The 25,858-nt window shown below is 35.1% G+C and overlaps 1 protein-coding gene across 3 annotated transcripts; it reads left to right on the top strand.

The window, feature by feature from the left end:
- The first annotated feature begins 360 nt into the window (after nucleotides 1-360).
- LOC113700618 (ubiquitin carboxyl-terminal hydrolase 26) lies at nucleotides 361-21,884 on the top strand. Of its 3 annotated transcripts, XM_072060513.1 has the most exons (16): nucleotides 361-533; nucleotides 750-836; nucleotides 2,726-3,322; nucleotides 6,023-6,278; nucleotides 7,509-8,254; nucleotides 8,534-8,642; nucleotides 11,861-12,042; nucleotides 12,426-12,710; nucleotides 12,789-12,993; nucleotides 13,778-13,849; nucleotides 14,414-14,641; nucleotides 17,058-17,321; nucleotides 18,866-19,007; nucleotides 20,451-20,645; nucleotides 21,010-21,107; nucleotides 21,492-21,884. In XM_072060513.1, exons 2-14 carry the CDS (start codon nucleotides 751-753, stop codon nucleotides 20,561-20,563), a joined length of 3,285 nt encoding a protein of 1,094 aa, XP_071916614.1. In that variant the 5' UTR covers nucleotides 361-533; nucleotide 750; the 3' UTR covers nucleotides 20,564-20,645; nucleotides 21,010-21,107; nucleotides 21,492-21,884. The 3 variants fall into 3 exon arrangements, with proteins under 3 accessions (XP_071916614.1, XP_071916615.1, XP_071916613.1); XM_072060514.1 differs by lacking the exon at nucleotides 21,010-21,107 and having other exon boundaries at nucleotides 8,537-8,642; XM_072060512.1 differs by lacking the exon at nucleotides 21,010-21,107.
- Nucleotides 21,885-25,858: the final 3,974 nt, after the last annotated feature.

The following is a 25,858-nucleotide window of genomic DNA, read 5'->3' as shown; positions in this document are numbered from 1 at the left end:
TAATTCAAACACAATTACTAATAATGCGAGTGAAAATTATAATTTTTTTTTTACGACACTCGAACAAGTGACTTGAAATTCATGTAATAGAGGGAGTAGGGAAAAAGATAAGAAAAATATGGAGTGTAACCAATTTCTTGTCTTCTATTTTACACTTTTCTAGCATAGTCATTATGCCGGAATTAATTACTTTCCCTTACTAAAAAAGTCAAGAATAAAGCATAAAAGGTTAAAAATTAAAACAACCACGTGGTTGAAAATGAGTGGATGCATTTCTCTATTTGCTACAAATTCACCTGTAGTTATCATAACATCAGATTCTGCCCCAGGTGCTATAAATAAAATCTCCTCCTTTCAGGCTGTCCCCTCGATTTCACTTTCCCTCGCTATTGAACTCTGACAACCCAAATAAGAGGGAAAATCCGAAGGCCCAAAAAATAAATAAAAAAATTAGAAAAAAGAAAAAAAAATCAAAAGACCAAAAATCAATTTAAAAAACCCTAAAATAAGTCTTCAAAAGTCACAGCAAAAAGGTACGAAATTTCTCCCTTTCTCTCTCACACACTCACGCACCACACATGAATTTCGTGCAGAATTTCGCCTTCGATCGTTTATTTGGCTATGAATTTTATTAATTTTATTCGGATTGAACTGTGGTTTTGATCAGAGGCAGTTGAATTGAAAATCAAGTTAGTAAAATTGATGAAGTTTTTCATGATTTTTTGTTTAAAATTTTTTTGACTTCTAAGGATGGGGAATAATCGACCGACGACGCGCAGCAAAAATAAGCGGAGCAGAAATGACGATAATGCTGAAGCCACAGCTGAAACTTTCAGGTGAATTTTGTTTTTGTTTTTTAATCTTGGAAATTTTTTTTTTTTGGATTTTTATCATCTTTACATGTTTATTCAGTGTATTATTTGTTTATTTTTCATTTTTTTGCTCCATTGGTTTGGATGATTTTTGGAGCAGAATTTAGTGGAAAGCAACTGTAAAAAAAAATTCTTTTCTTGGTTGAATTCTAAATGTGAGCTAAATTTTCGTGTTTGTTTGCTATCTCTAAGCTGTAAAGGGTTGAATTTATTTTAGCTCAACGAAATGCCAAAATTTTTTCGACTTAAAGAAATAAATTTGTTGTTTTAGATTTCCATTAGACATAAAAACATTTCCATTGCTCTTAGAGACTTAGCATTCTCGGTTTCCTCTCGGAAGGTGGCATTATGTTGAAAATGTAGTTTAGTGGCTATATGTAGACTATACATGGTGGGGAGCGGAGACAGTTAGCTCATAAAAAGTTTATCATGTCTTCTTTTGGAAGCAAGAAATTTTACCATCTCGGAAGCTTACTGGTGAGAAGGAAAGAGAAAAAAGATCGAGAAATGGAATATTTTTCTTGACATCATTTTAAGTTAACATGATGTAGAGCTTATTTCCTGGAATTTCACTTGCTTGGAAACTTCATCATCCAGCATGTTGAACAATCATAGGAGGTTCCAAAGATAACCAAGGAAGGACTTTTTCTTGGAGAACTATGCCGCAATGTCAAATTAGACAACTAGTTGTCGACATGGAACTTGTTATGTTCTACATTTCTGAAAACTTAAGAGACAATTGCTTGTCGAAAAGTCTGAGGACCACCATCATCCAATGAGTGGTTAACAGCCACCCGAAATAATTTTCTTTTGTTTACCATGCCTGCAATGCTAAGGAGACTGGACAAGATTGGTAACATTGTTCGTCAAGGATGATTTTTGAGTAAAATTTTCGGTGTGTAAATACAGATGGTTCTAAAATCAGTTTATAATGTGTCAAGCGCATAGAGAAACTGTTACTTTTCGTTGAAGCTTATAATCAGACAACGTAAAATTCACTCTTTACTCTAGTAATTGCACTCTTCAAATTTGAAAAAGTTAGCATCAATATCTAGTTAAGGGATTTCCGGTGGATAAGCTAGAGGGTGTTGATTTCAGCAGGGAGAAGAAGGTTTTTTTATTAGCTGGGTCTAAGTAGGAGGAAAAGATTGAGATAGGGATTAGCCAGTCTTTGTTTGCTTTTAAATCCTCCAGTTCACTTTACTGAAAACACATAGATGCAAAAAAAAGACAAAAAAAAAAGGTGATGTCTTTTATTACTATGGAAGGCTACTGAACATTTAGGTTTTTTCTACTAGTCCTAGTCAAAATTTTGGCAGAATTTCCAGAAGAAATGTGATTACCTTACAGGTTGTAATTCAGTATTTCCTACTCCTGATAGATGAATTAATTTTGTTAGACATGGTGGGGATACTGTGCTTGTTCTATGGTATCATGAGCTAAGAAAAAGGGCACTGACAACAAAATCAGTATACTGCAGTGATAAACAGCAGGGCAGACAAAGAACAAGCAATTCACTTAGTTTGGCCTGGGATTCAAATGTTACTTGTGAGTTAGAATTATTTCTGGAAACATGGTACCATGGTGCCAAATGGGCTCTTGTATTACATTCAGGATATTTGTTCTAGCATTGTACATTTCTGTTGAGCCAAAAATGTTGTGCTTTCGAGACGGTTGTTGCTGATTTTTTTTTCCAAGAACCAGAATTCTAAAAGATGGATGGTTTCTGTCTTGCTGGGTGACAATAAAAACGAATATGAAGAAAAATGACATATGATGTAGATTTATTATCATATCATACCTAATTATATTGAGATTTCTGTTGTCCTAATTGCTTTTTGTTTGGGCTCTAGGAGAATTCTTTCTACAGGGCAAGTTACTGAAGATGACATAAACCAACTATACATGGTGTGGAAACCTATCTGTCAAGGATGTCGTGTGAATACAAAGGATAATCCCAATTGCTTTTGTGGATTGATCCCACCACCTAGTGGAAGTCGAAAATCCGGGTTGTGGCAGAAGACATCGGAGATCGTCCATTCTCTTGGTCCTGACCCATCTAAGGACCTCCGTTTATCCCCTGATTCACCTGCTGGCCTCACAAATCTGGGCGCAACCTGCTATGCTAATAGTATACTCCAGTGCCTTTACATGCATTGGTCATTTAGAGAAGGTGTTTTCTCTGTGGAACCAGAAGTTTTAAGACAACAACCTGTTTTAGATCGGCTTGCACGACTTTTTGCACAGCTGCATTCCAGTAAGATGGCTTTTGTTGATTCAGCTCCATTTATTCAGACACTGGAGCTAGATAATGGTGTTCAGCAAGACAGTCACGAGTTCCTTACCCTACTTTTTTCTCTCCTTGAGAGATGTTTGAGCCAATCTAAAGTTTTGAAGTCGAGAACAATAGTTCAAGACCTTTTCCGAGGAGGTGTATCACATGTTACAACGTAAGTGAGATTAATTGTTCCTTACATAACAACAATATATATGGTTTATTTATACTTCAAAATCTCTTCATCACCAATATGGCTACCTGGTGAATCTTTTGAGTTTATCTGAAACCGTATTTCTATCATGTTCTTTCTATTCTGTGGTACCAGTAAAAGTGTATGAATATAATAATCTCTTTCATTGGAAGAATTTTGTATTGAAAAGGTTCCCAAGACTGTGATACTGTAGATGCAGTGTCTCATTTTATCAAGATTGAACTGTTGATTTACAAGCAAAACTTTATCTTCATTGTTGTATTAATGAGGATGGTGCTGATCCATGGTTGATTGAATAAGTCATAGAAGAGAAACCAAGAGATTGTGGATTGACATCTGAGCTTGTTCACCTATATTGTGTAAAGTAATGAATCTTTATACATCAAACTTTAGTAAATGAGATAGATAGAGCACCATATAGTGGATGTTAACTCTACAAGGTAACCAAGGTTTAGAATTACAGTGTCCTGCCTGAAATTATTTGAGGTGTTTTTGCAGATTGGCTTAAGATCCAATGGTCATAGTAAAAAATAAATTAAAAAGATGTGGAATTTTATGATAATTGTTTGTATGGTTTATTGGATTTGCACAGATCAGGAAAAATAGAGCATATATGTAAGACGTAGGATCAAATCAGAGCTTCAGTGCAAATGGGACTGGTTTTTTCTTCCGTTCTCTTGTCTACTGCTGAAATTTATGATTTTAGGATTAAATCGAGTTTTAACAACTGCTGTTTTCACTTGGATGAAATGAAAACATGCTTCAACAGGGTTTTGATTTTTGTAGTATAGTATAAGACTCTGTTCTCTGTACCAGAAAATATGTAGGGACCTAAAAATCAGAAGATAAATTATCTCCATAGTCTAGAGGATAATGCTTGATGTAGGAGGCATATAAAGCTTCTCAATTTGTTTAACTCTGCAAACAATCTAGCTACTCTAAGGGCTTGTTCGTTTATGGGATAAGTGGAAACTAATTCTCCATGTTTGGATTTTCTTTTGGCATATGACCAAGAATTCCACTTAAAATATCTGTAGTAGTTGAATGTTTTCAGCGAGTTGTGGTTGATTGTGAGAACAAGAAAGGGATCTGTGGTTGGGGGGCCGTTCTTTTTTACTGGATGTTTGGGCTGGACAGGGTGGCAAAATGAATAGAGTACAAGCTATATGCTTAACACATGCAAGTCTAACGAAGTCTTCCTGGAGTCTTTGTCATGCTTTCTGTTGTCAAGTCTTAGAATTCGGTTCCTTCATCCAGATATATCATATTTATATATGTAGCAGTTGAATGTGATAGGGGAGTTGTGGTTGATTCCGAGAACAAGAAAGGGAGCTCCAGTTGGGGGCCGGGTTCTTTTTACTAGATGTTTGGGGTGGACAGGGTGGCAAAATGAATAGAGTACAAGCTATATGCTTAACACATGCAAGTCTGATGAATTCTTCCTGGAGCCAGGTTCTCTTTCTCTTGCATGCAGACTGACCTGCAAGATAAAACATTTTTTATCAATTCTGAGCCATGGATTTTCTGGTTGTCCTGTTGAATCTGTGGTCATTAGTGAGTTATTTTTGTTGCTTTTTTCTGTAGATCTTAGTATTTGGTGTCACTACCTAGATCTTCACTACCTGTGAAGAGCAAGTACTACAATAAGACCTGAAACATTTAATGAATGGGAAACTACTTCTACCTTCCCTGGATCTGGTGTAGCTACCTAGATCTTCACTCTTGTTGTTGAAACTGGAAAACCCACACTCCGTTTTTCCAAATTTCCAGTGACCTTTTAAGGTTTCATGTGTCTCATGCGAGATATTTTTGTACTTTCAAGTTTACTCTTGTATGTTAGATAGGGAAGGGTAGTTTCTAAGTTAAAATTGGGTGTGAAAATAAGAAACCTTAGAATTCTGGCAGGGAGGTCAATTACCTATTCTAACTGTTTTGAAGTTGAGATTTTTAGCTCTTGTGCATGCAACTATGTTTTTTCTGATTAACTTTGGATCAGGTTTGAGGACTAGCAAGATATTTTTGTGTGAAAGGAAGTTTCATTTTCTTCATTGTTAATTATATACCAACTTGAACTCATTCATTACACATTATATTGCAATATCACAACATGAAAATAGCTTTGTTGCCATTTGTGTCTTTTTAGGTGTTCTGTCTCCTATTCAGGATGGTTGCCCTCATATCAGGCTTCCATATATGCTACATGCCCTCACTAGTGTTTCCTTTTCATTGTTTTCGTAATTATTGTTGAGTAGATTTCAAGAGTAAATGGTTGACCATTTGCTCCTTTTGGCTACATAATTGTAAAGATATATTTTCTTGGAAGAGGATTTCAAATAATAGTAACCGTAATATTTTGTTGGAAGTGGGGTATATATGTTACTTTTACGAAAGAGGGAGTAATTGTCTCAGAGGTTTTTGGCCATTGTTTGAGAAAGTTGGTGGTAGAAAAAAGATTTAAACAATCCGTGTTTTGGTTTCTGAAAAAGAAAATTTTTCTCATAAGAGCAACCCCAACGGAGCCCAATATTTCTGGCAGATTAGGAGCATACAAGCTGTATGCTTTGAATGTTTCCTTTTGCCTGTTAAGTACCTTGTGATTCATCCCTTCTGCTAAGGAAGCCTTGCTCCATTAGGGGGTTGCTAATTTTGTTTCTTCTGTAGTTGCTCAAAATGTGGGAAGGAATCTGAAGCTTCAGCAAAAATAGAGGACTTCTATGAGTTGGAATTGAATGTGAAGGGATTGAAGACTTTAGATGAGAGTTTAGATGATTACCTTAGCATTGAGGAGCTTCAAGGAGACAACCAATACTACTGTTGTTCGTGTGCAACTCGGGTTAATGCTACTCGTAGCATTAAGCTTCGATCACTGCCTGCTGTCCTGAATTTCCAGCTCAAGCGTTGTGTTTTCCTCCCAAATGTACGAAAAAATTTGAGTTACTTTCCACATTTTGTTTCTTTTATTTGATATCTAATGCGAAAAAATTTCGTGCTTTGTGTTTAATTTCATAGCTGTAATGCATTTAGAACAACTTATTTGTTGAATCACACTCTTAAACTATTTGAGGCAGTACAAACCTACTGGTAGGCCAATAAGATTTTAGGGAAATTCTTCTGAATTGGAAAGAGCTGAAAGCTACAATTAAATGGTAAAAAGGACTTAAGAATGGCAAATCTGCTATAAACTGGAAACAGAGATTGGACCAGACAAGGAAACTCAAGGAATAACTCCTGGAAATTTTTAGATATCACATCCAAAGCATTATTGTGACACAATTTTTAAGAAGCTTTAATGTCTGCAGAAGTTTTATTATGCTGAAATCTGTATAGAAATCTCTTTGAAAGTGAAGTACAGTATTTTTCCTACCTTGACAAGGTTTTATCAATTACTATAAGAAGGATGGGATTCCTCTTGTATTACTAATCCTAGATCCAGTTCAGAGAAGGATTCCAAATTTAACTTTTAAGACAACATTAAATACTGAAAGCAGGAAAATTCCTGTGAAATAGCTTTACTATCATTTGCTACTAAATATCTAGAAAGACTAAGATTTCTGAAACTGTATTTATGAAACATTTAGACTCTTAAAGACACCTTTTCCAAGCAACAAAATAGGATTCTAATCTTTGAAGGTATTTGAAGTCAATGCTCGAGCAATTTGGAAGTCTTAATTTTAGATTCCATATGTTATTTGTCTAACTGTTATCTTGAAATTTTCATTATGAGTTCTCTTTGCTCTGGCCCGTATCCTTTTCTCTACCTCATTCTGTAGCTTCTCAAATATATGTTGGGGTGCTGTATTCACTAGTTATGTAGATGATTTCTCTTTTTTTGGAAAAAATGCAAGCACCTCTACCACCTCAACTAACACACATAAACACACGCACACAAAAAAAAATTCAGAAAGGAGAGAGAGAGCGGGATTGCTAGGTGTTTGGGATCCTTCTTGCTGGACCAAATTAGTCTGTAAGATCTGTCAAAGGATGTAAATGTTTTATGGCCATTATTCTTGTTTGGCAGACCTGTAGTTTCAATAAAGTTAATGGAAAAGTAGTACTCTTGCACATGAAAACAGTTTTAAGTTACGATGGGAAGTGACTCAGTTTTGGTATATTTTTCATGGATGCTGCTCTTCTGTTAACTTTGCAGACTACAACGAAGAAAAAGATTACATCTGCATTTTGTTTCCCTGGGCAATTGAATATGGCATGTAGGTTATCTGAGGGTTCGCAATCAGAATTATTGTATGATTTGTCAGCTGTATTAATCCACAAAGGTGCTGCTGTAAATAGTGGTCATTATATAGCCCACATTAAGGATGAGAGCACGGAGCAATGGTGGGAATTTGACGATGAACTGGTCTCAAATTTAGGTCAACAACCATTTGGTGGAAATTCTTCAAATTCTGCCGCCAAGTCTTCACCAGCTGAGCCAGTTGAGTTTTCATCTTATGGAAAAACAGATGTTAAGGATGGACATGATACGGATACAGCTCAGTCAAATTCAGATTCTAGTAGTAACAATCATGTAAAATCTTTCTCATCCTCTGATGCATATATGTTGATGTATGTCCTGAGGAGCTCAAAGAATAGCAGTGATTGGCATGATAACTCTGATGGCCAAAAATTGGAAACAGTTACTAACATTTCTGCAGCACAACTCAATAGTCCTCTTCCCCCTCATCTTTCCGAAGAGGTAGAACTATTTAATGCGGAATATGTTAATTCCTGCAAAGAGTACAAATTAAAGAAGGAATGTGAGATTAACCGCATAACGGAGCGTCGACAGGAGGTGCGATCAATTCTTTCTGAAGCTGCTGCTCAATCACTCGATAAGCAATACTTCTGGATTTCTTCTGAATGGCTTCGTCACTGGGCTGACAGCATTGTCTCATCGTAAGTTTGTGTGTTGGTAATAACTTTTGTTTCTGTTTTTACATTTGAAAATTGTTTAAATTTTTTATTTGTACTTTTGTATTGTGGATCTTTCCAATCATGAGGAATATGTGCTGCACCATTCTTCATGACAAGATGTAAATTTCTCAAGTGAAAGATGTGTGGCAGTTGCATTATTTTTTCTTGAAAGACCTTAAAAAGATTTAGCTCTCATAAAGAAATGTGGACTTCTGCTAGCCTCTGTAGCTCCTTATTTCTCATTTTTCGTGTGTTTTGCAGTAGTATTGACAATACTCCTATCCAATGCGTGCATGGAAAAGTTTCTGTTGCAAAAGTCAGCTCCATGAAACGGTTGTCCGCTGAAGCGTGGACCATGATATTCTCTAAGGTAAAGTAGTAAATTTATGCTCTCTAAAAAGTTTGAACAAATTTGTAAAACCTCCCATGGTTTCTGTGGTAAGCCAGCTGTTTGGCCTACATTTGGTCCCCTTTACTGGAGAACAGGGGGTTTTGGGAGGGTGTAGGATGAATTTGTTGACTGATTGCTTTTCTGATGTCATACGTTGAAAATACTATAACCTTCTCAGTCTTTTGTCAGAATTATCTCTTATTTTATGTTTTAGTTGTAGCTTACCTTGGTCTAACTAACTGCTTGAAGTATGTGTAATATGACTTAATTGGTTAATAACATCGAAATCTCGATATTTAAAGCACATAATATCAGGTTGTGTCTTTTTTTCCTGGCTGGAAAGAAGATTAGTTGACTATACCATTTAGAGTGGGAGTTAAAATTTGTGGATGTGCATGATGAGGCAAAATATGCTGAAATGTATACTAAATAGAATATATAACCGAATGCCTTGAAGTTGATAGAATTTGAGGTTTATGTTGGTAGGCCGTGAATTTTGCTGGTGTCAATTGAGTATTTGATGTTAAGTATTGCTTTTAATACTGCAATCTAGTGGGCAATCGTCTTTAGTTTTATATGGAAAATGTCAGGTTGGTTAGGACGGTACCTGGAGATGGTTAATTTTGGTTAACTTAATTCTTCATAAATACTGAATAGGCAATTAGTGTTGTCATCCCTGTAGTTTTTCCTGGTTGCCGCAACATCCCAAGGGTCAGGCATGTAAATACTGGAAATCAATGAGATCTTTGAATGACTTTTCTTGTTTGATACTGAGCTTTTGCTTCTTTTGTTGGCCCTAATTGGTATCTCAGAACTAACAGTTTCAGATGAATTGTAGTGTGGCTTATGGACTTCTAATTTTCGAGAACTTTCATATTTTTGTATTGGTTATCTCCACATATAAAACCAGTTAGTGATGTGCTTTATATGGTATTTAAAAACCATCGTCCTTACCTCATTAAGAATATCAAATTCAGGTATTTCACCTGGATACTCTTGTTATGTAAGAGGAGATGAATAAAATATTAAGGTTTCTGAGTAGTCTTTGGCATCGGGAGGCTAATCTGTCTAACTATAAGTGGTGACAAGGACTGTGCTGTTTTGCCCTTGTGCTTGCTTAGATTTTCTTGAAGGAAATGGAAGATGTTACCGTGGAGCAACTGAGAGTTTTTCAGGCCACACAGCATCTATGCTTATGGTTCTTGGTGATAGTGTTTTCTAATAGAATGTGTAGTAATGACATGGATTTTTCTCGAAAACATATTAAATGTGTGAGTCCTTTGCAACTCAATAGATAGTCTGTCAAACAAATGGCAACTTAGATAAGATTCCTGCAAATTGTAGGAAGCACGTTTCACTTTTAAAAGCTACAGAATTGCAAGGATCAGAATATGTAATTCAATACATTGACTTTTAGTAAATCAGTTAATTTGGTTCTGAAGTTTTGTATAATTTCCCTTCCTTGACAGTCCAACATTTGACTCCATGAACACCAGTCTTCCATGAAATCTTATTGAAAATTCTTAACTGGTTTCAGGATGAGGATTTTTGTGAAGCCGATAGAAGGATTTACCTTCTTAGACTCCATTGGCAATAGTTGTGGATAAAACAAGGCTACAACTATGAGCACTTAACTATAGTTCTTTTTGGCTCATTTTCATGTTGTTCATGCCACTAGTGCTTGTTAGAAGTAGTATAGAAGCATTGCAGCAGTCCTGTTTCATGGTATAATTTTGGATGACAGACTCAAGACAATCATGGCCAAGTCACTTGTAACCTTTGAAAGATGGGACGCCAAATTTTTTTGATTTTCTGGTTAAGTACTCTGAATCTCACTTCTTCTTTTGCCAGTTGCTTTTGGTTGCAGTAATCTGCTTTATCCTTTATTTTTCAGCTGTCAGAATATGGTATGCAATCTAGGGAAACCGAGCTGCAGGTTTGGTTAGGCTTGCTCAAGTAAACTTTTACAGCCTGATGTCAACTTGATCCCACTTTAGATTGATCTTGAGCTTTCTGTGGAAGCACTTTTTAACATTTTTCACCTTTCCTTTGCTGTGAGATGATTGCTTCTGGGAACATAATCATCTTTTCAGTAATACTGCTGACTTTTCATCTTCAAGATTCCAAATATCCCTCCTTGAAAAAAAAGAAAAGAAAAGAAAAGATTACAATTATCCCTCACCCTTGAATTTCTAAAATTATGTCAAGGGAAATGTGTATAGTGATAGTACACATACCAAAATCTCTAAATCTATAAGATATGTATTCATACCTCATTCGCACTTTTGAGCCAGACACTTCAATTGTGAAACGTTGTGCTTGAAAGCATAACGAATGGGATCGAATATTTCATATGAACACTTGAACGATTATTTGTAGAGTTTTTCATACACTACTGCACGAGTCTTATTATTTTTTGAATTTACAAGGGTTTGCCATACCACTGGGTACCCCTGTTTATATTCCTAAGGCTTCGGGCTATTGAATAATCTTGCAATCCAATATTTATACTGTCTCTGAAGAGATTACCATTTTCCTTTATGGAATAAAGGAATGAATCACCGGTGCGACACATAAACCAAAGCCTGAAAGAATCTTAGCTATGTATGCATGTTTATATGTGTGCATACATAGATATGAAAGTATCCATATGTGTATGCACATACTTATGTAGGTAAACATCTTTATGTAAATACAACTGTATTTAGCTTGACTTTTGTGGATTTTAGATAATTCTGATGGACTATCAGTGCAGTCAAAGTGATGAAATTTTCATAGACACAAGTCTCACTATACAAGTGTCAGATTTGTGAATTTTGTGCAAATACAAGTGACCCATGATTTGCCCCATTGTTAGGTCTGGTTTATGTATGCATAACCTTTAAGATCTTTTCACCGTTGTCTTGGCTTTTGGCGTATGGAGTTATGCAGTATCATGCTAGTAATCTGCAACAGCCAATAGCAAAACAAACTTTAGCTTTTGATCTCTTGGTGGACGGATAATCTGAATGTGCTTATGTTTTTATTTAGCATTGTGCTTGAAAAGAGTTATTGTACTGTAACTAGGGAATTTCTCCAGCATATAATCTGGTTTATTCCTTCGTCTGCCATGTTATTTTCTATGTTGAATTTGCATTTGTCTGGCATTTAACTGAGTATTAATGCTTATGATCATTTCATGGTGCTTGTAAGTACAGTATAATGGAGGTCCAACACTTTGCAAGGATGACTGCTGCAAAGATTGCCTCTTTGAAGTTGCTCGTACCATGGCTAATGCGGATAACTATAGAGATCAAAGGATGTTGATGCGAGATATTGCTGAAGCAGCACTTTCTGGGGAATGCCGGGATGGAGAGCTATACTTTGTATCTAAATCTTGGTATGACTACATATGAGAATATCACACATGATACATACACATAAAGCAGACGTGCCTTATCTTTCCTTTTCTGCTGACACAGATATCAAGTGTACATGTAATACCTGATGGTTTCTCTTAAATGGCATGCCTCAAGGCTTTTTGAAACCAGGACAAGTGCTGATAAATTTGGATTGTTTGTTTGTGCAACCAATCTGTAGTTTATGATCATAGTGTGTTTCTTTTTATACATTTGCATTGGTGTGGTAAACATTTTACCAAGTTGAGAAAGGGTTTTGATCCCTTTATCATGTTCCAAATTCAACCCATTCTCATTTCTGTGCTTCTGTTCTACATAGTTTGCTATCAGTTCATGATTAGTGATTAGTGATCATCTGTGGCAGGTTGCATCAGTGGGTGCGCAGAAAAATAATTGACTCTCCTTGTGAAGGTGACGCAGGACCTACAGCTTCGATCAGGTGTCCACATGGTGGACTTTTGCCTGAACAAGCAACTGGTGCTAAGCGTGTGCTAGTTCCTGAGGCTCTTTGGCAATTTTTACATAAAAGTGCTATGACAGTGAAGCCTGATGATTCTGAGGGTTGTTCAACTTTTTCTTCAGATTCTGAGCCTTGTGCACAATGTAGTATTGAACTTACTGAAGTCGCTACTTTGGAGGACAACTTGAGGTCATCATGCACCTTTTAATTGGTTCTAATTGGAATGTAACTTCCATGTTGCTGACCTGGTTTCTTCATATGCTGCAGGGAGTTTAAATTCAGAGAACGGCAATGTCACGAGAGATTAGCCATGAACAGGAGTATTAGCATTAATCCATGCAGTAGATACTACTTATTACCCTCTTCATGGCTGTCTAAATGGAGAAGTTACATTAATGCAACTGGAAAGAATAATGCTGCAACAGAACCTGAAACTTTGTGTAGCATTATTAATTCACTGATGTGTGAGAAGGTTCTCAGAAACTTGCTCAATAGTAGTATACGTAATTGGCTGATCATTTATGATTTCCACTTTATTCCTGTGTTGTTTTACAAATGCTGATGCCTTAGAAAGGTTTCTGGTTTTCAAAATTATCCCTGGCTTCATTTATAGCATAAGATACTTAGGCGATCCAATTTTAAGTGGTCAGTCTGTATAAGCACCATGCAATTGGAAGTTTGGAACCTAGCATTTTCATAAAGGAAAAAAAGAGGGGCTTTTTTCAAATTTGGTAATTGTTGATAGTGGAATTCTTTTGGTTTTCTTTTTTTTTTTTTTTTCATTTTGTGGAAGGGGGGAGGGGGCTACTGGATGTGGCCAGCAAAATAGATAGAGGAGAATGACTTTAGAAAATCTGTCTCAAGCTTTTGGAATGGGTATGGAATTTGTTATCAACAGCAGAATATCCTTTCACAAAGTTAATTACTGTAAGATGTGGATTCAACTTAGGATTGGTAGGGACTTAAGTTTACAATCTGTAACAACTCTTTGATTGTCTTTTGGTGAAAACAAGAAAATGTGGCCAGCAAATAGGATAGGAGAATGACCTAGAAAATCTGTTTCAAGCTTTTGAATACAGTGTTCATCTTCTTATCAACAGCAGGATATAAATTATCCAAGATAAAACCGTGAATATAGATTTAACATAGGAATATTATTGAATTAAGCTTCTTATTTGTACGAAGTATTTGATGGTCACTTTGTTATTTTCTGGTCATCATAATTTGTATCTCCTGATGGTTTCTTTCTAATTCAGCACTCAAAACTTCTGGAAAGGCCTCCGGATGTCATTTATAAGCGTGGAGTGATTCTCCAAAAGGCTCCAGCTGTAAGTATCAGAATCATCAGTCTTTATTGCTCATTTGAATGATAAGCGTAATATATGATAAATTCATCTGATGATTTTGTTCTCTTGTTCAAATATAACCAACCTTCAAACTTTTTTTTCTGATTAACTTTGTGTCAGTTCATTCGGGTTAATTGAAGTTTTTCCTTCTCATGATATTTCTTCTTTTTCTAGAAGTTTGTTTTCTAGTGGCATCCAGTGATAGGAACTATAACTCTTGGGATTTTGTAACTTCAAAATACTGCCGGAAAATTATTTTAACTTTGGTGTCCTATGGTTGTATTTTGTGCCTTAAACAGTATTATTTGTTAGTAGCACCTTGTACCTCCTTATATGTTTTTCCAAACATTATGTCAATCCCTGTTTAAAAAAAGTGTGTCAGATATGCATTTCTCATAGTTTGATGACCTATAATTGCTGTGACTGACAAAAAGCTCTGACTTCTAATCTCTGTGAATAGAACAAATGCCTATACTTGGAATTAAGCTGAGAATATGCTGGAATGTTGTCATAGGGAAGTCTTTTACTTTTTTCATCTCTTTTTAGACAGATGCACTTACAGTCATTGCGGAAGACGATTGGAAACAATTCAGTGAAGATTGGGGTGGAGTAGAGACCAAAGGCATTTTAGCTGAAATAGCATCTAATATATGCTCGGAAGAGGAATTATTTGGATCTTGTGAAGAAATGCCAATTTCTGAGGATCATATCTACATGAATAATGAAGCAATTAATGGCGAGTCCAGAAGGCCCATCATTAGGACCACTCCAGAGGTAAAGATTGATTGTTACATCAACTATATTGTCACTTGTCCTTTGATGTACTCAGAATCTGTTGTCTTCAGGTTGCTGTCTATTGTTTTTTTTTTTTTTTTATTAAGTTATTGTACATGAGTAGCAGTGTCTTGTATATTGCATTTCCTGCCTGATATTATATGAAAATGATGTATCTCCCTTAAATATTGAACTTGGTATAGCCAATTATTTTGATTATTTTGCTAGACTCAAGGTTACACAAAGATGGTTTGGCTATATAGAGAAACTAATCTCTAAGTGTTATCAAAAGATTTCTATTCACTGTTCTGATTGCTACTCTCTCTCTTGCCAGTCTTACATTGGTTAGAGGCTAAAATACTTCATGGATTTCCTTTTGTTGATGACCTTAGAGCTAGGTGTACTTACTCCCTGAGTTTTTTGCTTGTCTAAAGAAAGAAAATGACAGATAATGGACCCGTCTGACATTATTAGGCTAATGCCTGTCCCCATATTTTGCTGGAACTGTTTTTTATATCAGGGCAATTCCTCTTGAAAAATGTCATACCAGAAGATATTGGACAAATGCAACGGACCTACCCTAATATTCAGTTTGATTATTACTAGTATGCTGCAACCATGTTATAAATAAGAACAGTGCTAGTTGTAAGTCTTCCATGCCCTTTTACAAAGCTGGTGCAGAAAACTAAAAGGGATTTTAGCTAACAGCGCAAAAATGCTAGGATAGATGAAGATAGATGAAGGAAATGCACAAAAATTGGAAGCAAGTTAGTTTCTAGATGTTGTAGAGCCCAAGAGAGCTGATAGAAATCTTATGTTATAATTGAGATAAAAGACTGCTGGCTGCATTACCTAAAATGGATACTTATAGGGCTCTGAACATATTGTTGCTCTAAAGTGACAAAAGATCAAAATACCCTTACTGTGGCACATGCCTAGCACATGTGCTCCGGCCACACAAAAGAATATCTAAAGCTACAAAAAAGAATTGGCAACAAAGAATGGCTAACTAGACTCAACGAGATCTTTGTTCTAACATACTCCTGCATCAAAAGCACAACTTTGTTTTTATCATCAGCTTTGTTGGGTTGTATTGTTCACAATCATCCAAGCCCTCTTTAAAACTCCTTATTGATAGATATGCATAATTAATTTATTGTGAAGACTGCTAGTATGAGAGCCCACAACGAAGGTGTCTGAGCATAAAGGTCAACATAGATGACATCTGGTTGCTTGGTGGCATCATCAATGTCAAGTGGTCAAATTCTTCACTAAAGATTGAAAATTATGAACATTCTGGTTAGGTCAATTATTCAGCCTAGTTGGTATCGGCAAATAAGGAGATGTTGTAAAATTTTGCTTCTGCAAGTCGAGCAGATGTAGAAACAGATCTGAATTTCATCTGTATGAGGATAACATCAGCAATGAAATGGATCATACGATGTCACCTAGTTAAAACTGGTGATTGCAGCACGTATGATTGTTTAACTAATTTTTGTTGTACCCACATTATTGGATGAAACTTTGATCAGATTGTACTGCAACAAATGTTGTTTTTGCATTGAACTTTGCATGTGAAGGAACAATACGTGTGTAGCCTATCTGCCTTTTGTTGCCTTTCCTGGCTAGCTCAACTCTCTGTAGGAGAACAGATGGAGAATGTCAGGAGAAACGAAAAAACTCTTCCTATGCAATTTATCATCATGATTTTTAAAGTAGCACATAGAAATTTAATTTATTAATGTTTTGTAGAGTAATGAACTCCTGATGAGTTCTCATGGGCATCTAAAGAGTTATTGGACCTTGTAGACAATTTGTTATGGCAAAGTATGTGCTTTTGATATTTTCAATTGGCCAGGTTTACTCTTGGAGCAGGCTTCTTTGTCTTTTTTTCTTCATCATAACAGGAGAACCTGTATGCTTACTACTGGTGCAACTTTTTTCCTTACTTGATTTTCATTAAGCATACACGTGATGCATTTTAGGTTGACTCTATGTACTGGCATTACTATTGTATTCTGCCTGAATTGTTGCACTGAAGTTAACTTTTGTAGTTCTGTAAATGATGAAATAGGTGAGTTGTGGGTCATCTTGCTAAAATAAAACAGTAGGCAGTTGAGGTAAACTTTGGTTCCTCAATTTCCTTGGCATCTATCTTATGTCATTGTTTAGTTTCCTTAAGCATTAAGTTTGTGTATGCCTAAGGATTCTTTGGCTCTAATTATTTTATGAATTTATGTTAAGTTGAATCACTCCAAGGGAATTGCAGAAATTCTATCGCCCTCTGTTTCTCATCTTATTCTATAGTTTTAACTCTCCTGTCCTCAGATTCTTAATATCTTTTACAACTAAAAATGCTAAGTATACTCAGTCATTCGTTTAGTGCCTCATCAAATTTCTTATAATGTGTTTTTAGGTATGTGAAGAATGCATTGGCGAAAGGGAAAGCTGTGAATTGATGCAAAAGCTAAACTATTCCAATGAGGAGATATGTGTTTGTTTTGTTCGGGGCAAGGAACCTCCAAAATCAATTTTAGAAGCATCAGGGAATGTTTTGGATCCCAGTCGAAGAACCTCTAAGCGCTCCCGGAAGTCAACATCTACAAACTCTAAGAAGTTGAGTGTTTCAGGGTCCACGACAGTCTACCAGCTAAAGATGATGATATGGGAATCATTTGGGGTATGCCATGTAGCAAAATCTTAATTTCTTATACTCCTTTATATTTTTCTATGCTCTCACCTGTATGTTCCTGTTTCAGAAAGTTGGCATACTGCAGAATCTAATGCTTATTAAGGTTCCTGGATATTTTTTTCTGTTACTTGTGTGTTTCTTTTTCACAGAGTGGAGAGTACATTGGTTCTTGGATGTGTTTAATTTCTTGGAGATATAGGTATTTGAACCATGATGGACATTAGGCCCTTTGATTGAGTAATCTATAGGCCCTTTGATTGGTAAAATCTAAATAGTGAAATTTATGTGCTGAAAGAATTCTGCATTGTGATCTCGAGTCCTTCTGAAGGTTGTTCACATTTAGAATCTAATTCAGGAATCTAGGAATAACTGACGTATTCTGACAATGATTGTGATTATTATGACCTTTTAATTTGTGATATTACTCTTTGAAAAGAGTAAACTGAAGGGTGGGATTGCATTTTCTATTTCTTATCCCTGCCTTGAAAAAACAAAAGTTGTTTGCTTTGATATAAGATGCTGTAGCTCACTGAAATCCCATCCTAAGTTGTCTTCTCATCTTGTTTTCCACCATTTTGAATATATAGGGAGAGGAATTTTGTTTTGGTGCACCAAGGAAGTAAAATACATATGGATGAAAAGAATTAAGATAACCATAGGATCATTGAAACTGCACAATTGGGTCAGGATCATGCCTACCTATTTATCTAATCATTAATGCAATCTCACAAGCGAGTGGTGCAGCTAGCAGTAGAGAGCTATATATGCAAAAGTGATCATGCTTATTTCCCCAAAATGGTTTACCACATTTTTAGATACGTGGTTTCTCAAGTTGTTCCATTTACTTTGCCATTCTCGCATCTTGCAACGTTACCTCCTTTAGTGTCACAAAGTAAAAACCATTTCTAACAGTTTAGTAGAACCAGTTTTATAGTCCATAGAAGTTATTATTTTTGCTATCATCAGTTAAGGTCTGTTGCTGGTAAAGGTAAATCAAACTGTCAGCTGATATCAATGATATTATTTTAGTTATTTCCTTTATTATGAGCCACCCATGCAATTTTTGGTAGCTTTTATGGATAGATTTTTATGTGTAAACCTGGTGATAGACACGCATATATTGCAGAACTTCTTTCTGACATAATTTTGTATTAACTGCTTTTCCGCCTTTTTTTCTGTGTGTGTGGGTGTGTGTGTGTGAGAGAGAGAGAGTCCAAGTCTTCATCTCATGCATGTTTTAGCTGTCCAAACAATAGTCTTGCTTTTTCTCTATTGTCTTTTTGAGGCTATGCTTTGTTATCTTCTGGGAAAAAATAAATGTTATCCTCTGGAAGTCTGGCTGAATTTTTATTTGAAAATTTTAATTACTTTTGAGGGACATTTTTGTTCCTCGAACTCAATGATGTATGATGTAAAAGCAACTACGAGACCTATTCCTACTTATCTTACAACTCGCCCCTAATTCCCATCTTTACTTTTTGTTAACTGATGCCATTGCTTTTAATTTTTTGTAACCAAGTTAATATCTGCAGATAGTTAAAGAGAATCAGATACTTCATAAAGGTTCCAGAACAATTGAGGGGGAGTCTGCATGTCTTGCTGACTTGAATATTTTTCCTGGAGACATTCTGTGGGTAACAGATTCGGAAATCCATGAGAATCGTGATATTGCAGGTAATTTCTATGACCCTTGGATGAATTCTTACAAGAACTCACTACACTCCAGCCCCAGCTGGAAGAAGGATTTATAGGACTGGGCATGTTTCCAGCCCATTTTCTTTATTTCATTTTTTTATCCTTCTGGTAATTATTTTCTGGAAGCAATTTCCAGTTTCATCCATAAAAACTTTGATGACCAGCTACTACCAGTCCAGTAATCTTTTTTCTTTTTGTTTCTTTTTTTTCATTTTCTTATTTTCTCTCTTCTCCTTCCTTTTTTGCTTTCACCTAAATCCGACCTCTAATTGGTTACTTATCCCCTCCAGCCAGTGTTGTTGCCACAGGCAATATATTTGGCCGTCTTTTCTGGAATGTGTACATTATTCAACTTCTTTTGCAAAGAAGATTTAGCTTCAGCATTGAAGTCGTATTTTTAACGTCATTGCATTGGAGTCAGCAGTGTTTCCGGAACTGATACTGAAATTTCCGAATTATTTATACGATAATATCTCACATTTTAGTGAACCTCAATAAGATTTCTAATTGACCAGAAAAGTAAAATGTGAACCGAAATTCCATTACTGAGTTGGAGTTGTGCTCAAACTCTATGAAGATAATAACAATTTGTATTCAGTCAATTTATTTGGTTGTCACTTAGATACTAAAGTTTATGGTCTGCTTTTGGTCTCTTGAAGTTAGCTGATTCTAGTTTGTTTAGCTAAAAGTTATTATTTGTTTGCTTATTGACTTCTGCTTGGAGCTTAAAGTTGAAAAAGTTGATAGAGGGGGAGCTGATTTCAAAAATCTCTCAAGTTTTCTGAACTTTTCAGCAAAAATATGCTTTAAAATTTTAATACAGCTTTTTAACTATTTGAATTCTTAACCAGCTTTAATTTATCCCAAGCAAATGAGAAAAGGCCCATTGTGATCAAAAGGTTTCCTCTACATTGATTTATCCTCATGTCTGGTGTGCTGCCTTGACTTCCTACCATGTTACCAGTACAGCTACTTGGTCATCTTCATCTGCTTTAAGACTTTGGAATACTAAATTTCAGATTTTTACTGAAATACTGGAATACTTTTTTTTTTTTGGAATGTCAATTTCTACAACTACAAGAATACTCTATCCAATTCTTCTGGAGTTGCAAAAATTTTATGTTGCTAACTAGTCGAACTGCAGCAGATTGAATATAGTTTTCCACTTGTGTAAATCTATAATCAATACAAATTATAATGCACCCCAGCACTAACAGTACACTTGGTATTTGTATCAAGGAGGTTGTTAGCAGGCATTTTATCTTTTTTTACTTTTTTCTTCTTTCACTGGGGTGGAATTTTGCTGTGCTTTCCTAAATTGTGCTGTGTTTTGAGGTAATGATCATATTTTTGTGGCCAAGCGATGCAGCCATTAGCTTAGAATCCATTAACCTTTCCTGCATTCTGTAACTTTCTCTACAGATGAGCTTTCTGACGAGAAGATGGACGTTGAAAAACTTGAAGAAGGTTTCCGTGGAACACTTCTTGCATCAAACATCTCTCCACAGGCGGTCTCAGAAGGGTGCTTTAACTGATGGTCACCACATAAGAAGTGTGGCTTTATTGAATTTTGGATTCAGGAGAGATCTTATTGGAGGTTCAGCAAGTCCTTTTGAGGTCAGAATCTGTGCCTCTAACATTTTCATTGTTCTCTTTGTTTGCTAGTCTTGTATATGTATCTTTTGCTCATGTCTCTTTTGTTATCAGAAATAGGATAAATGCACGAGAAAAGTTAAAATGGTAGGAAATGTGATTATTCTACAGAGAAACGTGTTAAGTGGGAGCGAGGGAGCAAGGGAGGTGAAGCTATTGATAAAAAATTCAGTTGTATTCTGCTTATCTGTTTTCTAGGATTTCCTTGTATGCAGCTATTTTTATAAGCAGTCAGTTGCTATTCTTCAATCCTGCTCAATTAGTATTGGACAATACTTTTCTACCAAGTTTCTTTTTACGTTATCCACATTTTGGCTCGGGTGTATAGGTGGGGGTTTATGAGGTTTGGCACTTAAGCAATATCAGCTTCAATATTTGTGAAAGAGTTCCCTATAGGTGATTCTACTGGAACAACACAGAACAAAGGTAATTGGTTGTATTGTTCTTCATATTTGGGCAACTTCTTTAGGGTTAAGGCCTGATGCAGTTCAATGATCTGATATGGTAGAACTGAGTTATTCAATTTAGTTAGTAGTATTAGCCAGAACAAGGGGAAAATGTTGGGCATCATAGAAAGCATTCGTTTTTAAGTGTCCTTAGACTGCTTTATTGCATGCTTATTTTGCATTTTTTTTTTTTTCATAAATGAAGAGAGAGAGTTTTTGTAGAATGGCAGCCTATGTGTGTGTGAATTTTGGAGAAAGAAGTATATGGAGAAGATTTTTCTTATATTCTTATTAGGTAATTTGTCTTTGTTAGTAGTAGGCTACTAAGTGAAGGCTCTCACTTTAGTTGCTGGTGAATTTGCAGATCTTCTGTACAAAGTGTACATTTTGGTGCTGGTGACGTTGCATTGTTCTACAAGATCAGCTGCAGCACGTCATGCTGTCATCTTCTATAGTTGCTTATTCTGTTGTGTATTATACCTACTACCCATTGGCATTCTTAGCCGAATTTTGTTCATCTAGTGGTAATGAAGGCTAGGCTCTGCTTTGGGACAGGTCTGTACATTGTTACCCTTCTTGGCTTTAATGATCGAGATCTTATGTGCATCACGAATGCCTATTAAGTATGATATATATGAGAAGTGTGCATCATTTTGCTAGTTGCTGCAGTAGGTAACTCGCAGTTGTAAATCAAATATATATACCATACTTTTGCCTAGTTCTTAGTGCAATGAAACTCTTTGAAAGATGTGAATCATTGCAGCTCCATCTGTTATAAACCGTTTTGTCTTGGAGAAAAGTATTAGGGGTGCTTGATTAGGATTGTATATTCCATTATGAGTATTGATTTTGGTCAATTGCATATATATGTTTGATATGAAAGTGGAATAAATTTCATTCTATCAAGGATAGGTTGCAAGATCTTTCATTCTGGTTAAATGATTCTCATAATGATCTACGGAGCAAGAGATGTGTGTTATTTAACTTTGATACTCATTCTTGCCTTTCATGCCCATACACCAAACAACCCCATTCTACCAGTGGTTTAACACTTTTTCGACTGTTGTTCCAAATCTTCTCCGTATTGGTACGTACTGGTTAACGTAGGGAAATTACTAAATGCATATTCACTATTTCTAGGCTCCGCCAACTATTTTGAACAATATATTGAACAACATGTGTGTGTGTGTGTGTAGATTGTAGCTTGTGCACGCCAGTACTTGGTTGAATCAGACTGAGTTCATTCAAGCATAACCATTTATTCCTCTTGAAATTTTGATTGGAAGCTAATTTCAGTTAATTGCTCCGTTTGTTTTTTAATATAGTGTAAGTGGGAGGGGGCTCGAACCTGGATCCTTCATTTGCAAGCTATCCCTCTTCCTAGTTAATTGCTCCTTGATTACCCTTAGGACAGCAGGCGACGGATACGGTGTGGATGTCCAGAGTAGAGGTAAAACGAAAAAGAGAAATTGAAGTGGAGACAAAATAATGATGAGAATTCTGCTAATCCAAAGTGATCTCTCCGGAAGGAAATGTTTGGGCAAAATTGTTGCTGTTTTAAGGATACGAAGTTATCAGTACACCAATACAGTACAGATTGAGCTGGTGCTTAAATAATCCATAAACATAACTTGAATTTGAATTCAAGAAACATAGGGTGATCATCAGATTTCCAGAGTAATTATTATTTTCTCCATGTCATCTTTTTAAAGTCAAAGTTTTGATGTTTCTTAACGTTTTGAGATTTTATCGCTCGAAGCCATGGAAGTTATTTTGCATATTCTTTTCATCTTGTATGTTCCAATGCCTCATAATCCCCTCCTCATCGAGGAAAGGCTGGAAGTGCCTTATTTACCACATCATGAACTTGAGTTTCCGATTCTACCCAGAAACAAACAAGTATGAAACGGCAAACGGGCATAAAACTAGGATGAAATACAGCAAATTCCTAAAACAACATTATTGCTATCCTAAGCAAACATCAACACCAGATTTCAAAGCGAATAGTATGAGCCATACGATTAACTTTATCCATGGAAGAGAGGAACAATAAAGGGCGGTTATAAAATGGGCATCTTCCTTTTTATTCTTTATCATTTAATTCACGTAATCATATTTTAAGTTTTTATTTTACTACCAGATATCCATTGGGCATGCGTTAACACATCTAAAATTCACTTAACTTACTGTGTATGTGTATTTACTAACAATTATTACCTTCCCTCACATTTATATATTTTTCTTATTTAATTTTACCTACACTTCTTTATATATATATTTACTTTTCCTATTTAATCTTATATTACCAAAAATATGACACCTGAAATATATTTTAGCGGATACCCATTAGACAAACCCTTTAATTTTTATATCTTTCTGTTCCACTTTGCCAACCTGTTTTTCAAAATTGCAGCACTTGGCCACCTAAAATTTTCAAACTGATTCAAATCTTCTCCATCTCATTGGTCTTCAATCAACTAAATGGACATGAACTGGTATCTATTACCCAAATTATCCCTGTAGCTAAGGTTATTTAACCTAACATTCCATTTGTTTTTTCATTAATGATCAGCCGTTGAAAAGCATGACAACTTGGTTGCACTATCTTGGAGGCTTGTGATTAATTTCAACAATTCTACAGTGTTGACAGGAGGAGCAAGTGCTCTTGGTTTTGCTTCTAGATCTTCAGTGAAAAAAAGGGATACTTGGATGTTAATCAAAGTGGTATTGTTCTACCACCAATTGTGATAGTATTAAAGATCCGTTGAATTAATTGACAAATAGCTAACATGTTATTGTAAATTTGACCTAGGTTACATATTAATAGGACTAAATGTCGCAATTGAAAGAAGAAGAGGTTTCCCTCAAAAAAAAAAAGGAAATCTTTAGGAGGATTTTATCGTATTTTACCCTTAAAAGTTAAAATTAACCTTATGCGCACACTTCCAAAATTGTACCACACAGAAATTTCACCATTTGGAGGGAATGGAAAGGTGCTAGAAACGTAGCATATATGTAAAACGCAAACAATTAATTAAAAAGAATCCAATATTTTTGGATTTTGCAACTAGTATTTATTCTGTGCATTAGCACAGAATAGTTGATTAACAATATTTCCTGTCAATTATGAATTGACGAAACGTATGAATAATTGATTAACAATATCCTTGTATATTATTCTTATTTATATTAGAAAATTATTGTATTCCAAACATTTTAATAGTTAAAAACTTTTATATGTATTTTAATATAATATGATAATATTAATTAAATACAACAATGTATAAGAAAATAGCAAGTATTCTTTAAGATAAAGGTTAAACTTTAGAATGTTTACACACCTACCTCTACTCATTTCAGTTAAAGAAAAAAATGCAAGCAATTTATTTATTCATGAAAGATTTATTAGTTTCTAACAAATTCAATGAATTTACTGATGTAATAACTAAACTCACACTAAACAAAGTTACCATATACGGATAAAAAGAATAATTCAAATTTATTAAAAGAGATACAAGTTGGTAGAAGAGAGAGAGAAATTATGAGCAAAATAGATTGGAGAAGAGTTGTGTGTGAAAATGATAAAAACCTAAGTATCCATTAACCTATTAATTCTCTTCAAGTAGGCAGGTCACTTAGAAGAGGGAAAATGATGAAATAAAATAAAAAATTTCATAACATAAATATATGTATGTATGTATGTGTGTGTGTGTCTGTGTGTTTAGATTAGCTGCCCATATTTGGAATCTAACAGCGTTGACCTCATCTAAGCTTCAAATTGTTCTCACCCCAATTAGAAGTATATTTTTTTGCACATCCCATATAATCATGCCTCCACAAAGAGGATTTTTTACTTATACTTTTAGGGATTTTTTGTGCACCCATTAATATGGATAAGAAATAACTAGCTTAATGAATGCATTAATTATTTCATTTTTTGAAGAGTTATTTTTAAAGGATTCACATGTTAAATAGCATACTTAACCTTTTCCTCTAAAAGCAAATTTATCAAACCAAGCACATATAATTTGTTTTATTAGGAGAATTAGAATATCATATATGATTTACTTGCTTTGTTGATTTTTTTAATTTTTTTTTTGATTTTTTTTACAGGTCTTAAAAATTTATAATTCTGTGTTGTCTTCTAAATAAATTGTATTTTTTTCTTTTAATTTGTCATTTTATGGGGATAAAAAGTTCCAAAGTCATAATGGTCTTCTTATTTATTTATTGTAAGCCATAATGGCCTTGTTTTGGTTTGGTTTAGAATCTAGGAACCTATCATCTCTTTATTGTTTAAAAAAATAAAAGTGCAACAATAAGTCACTTTAGGAACCTTGACAGTATTATGCATCTTTTAGACCCAAAAAAAATAGCACAAAGTTAACTACACTTTTGTTCTCAGTTTTACGAAAAAGAATTATTAGATTTTCAAAAAGGTAACTAAACAATGAAAAAAAAAAAGAAAAAGATGAACTTGAAGCACGAACAGCCACATCAAACTTAATTTCAAAACATCTTTGTTGATTTATTTGAAATGTATATTTTTTGTTTGTAAAATTTTTTTCTTACCGGAAGTTTTCTAAAATTGAAGACATCACCTCTTAAATGCTAAAATTCTTCAATTATGATAATTTTATCCATATTAACAAGTGCCAATTGGGCACGGATTAGCCGGACCGATTTTATTATATTTTGGTGTTAGATTAGCAATATTGCGCCCTGTGAATG

This window comes from Coffea arabica, chromosome 7e (genome assembly GCF_036785885.1).
Source record: "Coffea arabica cultivar ET-39 chromosome 7e, Coffea Arabica ET-39 HiFi, whole genome shotgun sequence".
Classification (NCBI taxonomy): Eukaryota; Viridiplantae; Streptophyta; class Magnoliopsida; order Gentianales; family Rubiaceae; genus Coffea; species Coffea arabica.
Note: the sequence above shows the minus strand (reverse complement) of the source record. Positions and strands in the feature narration are given on the sequence as shown.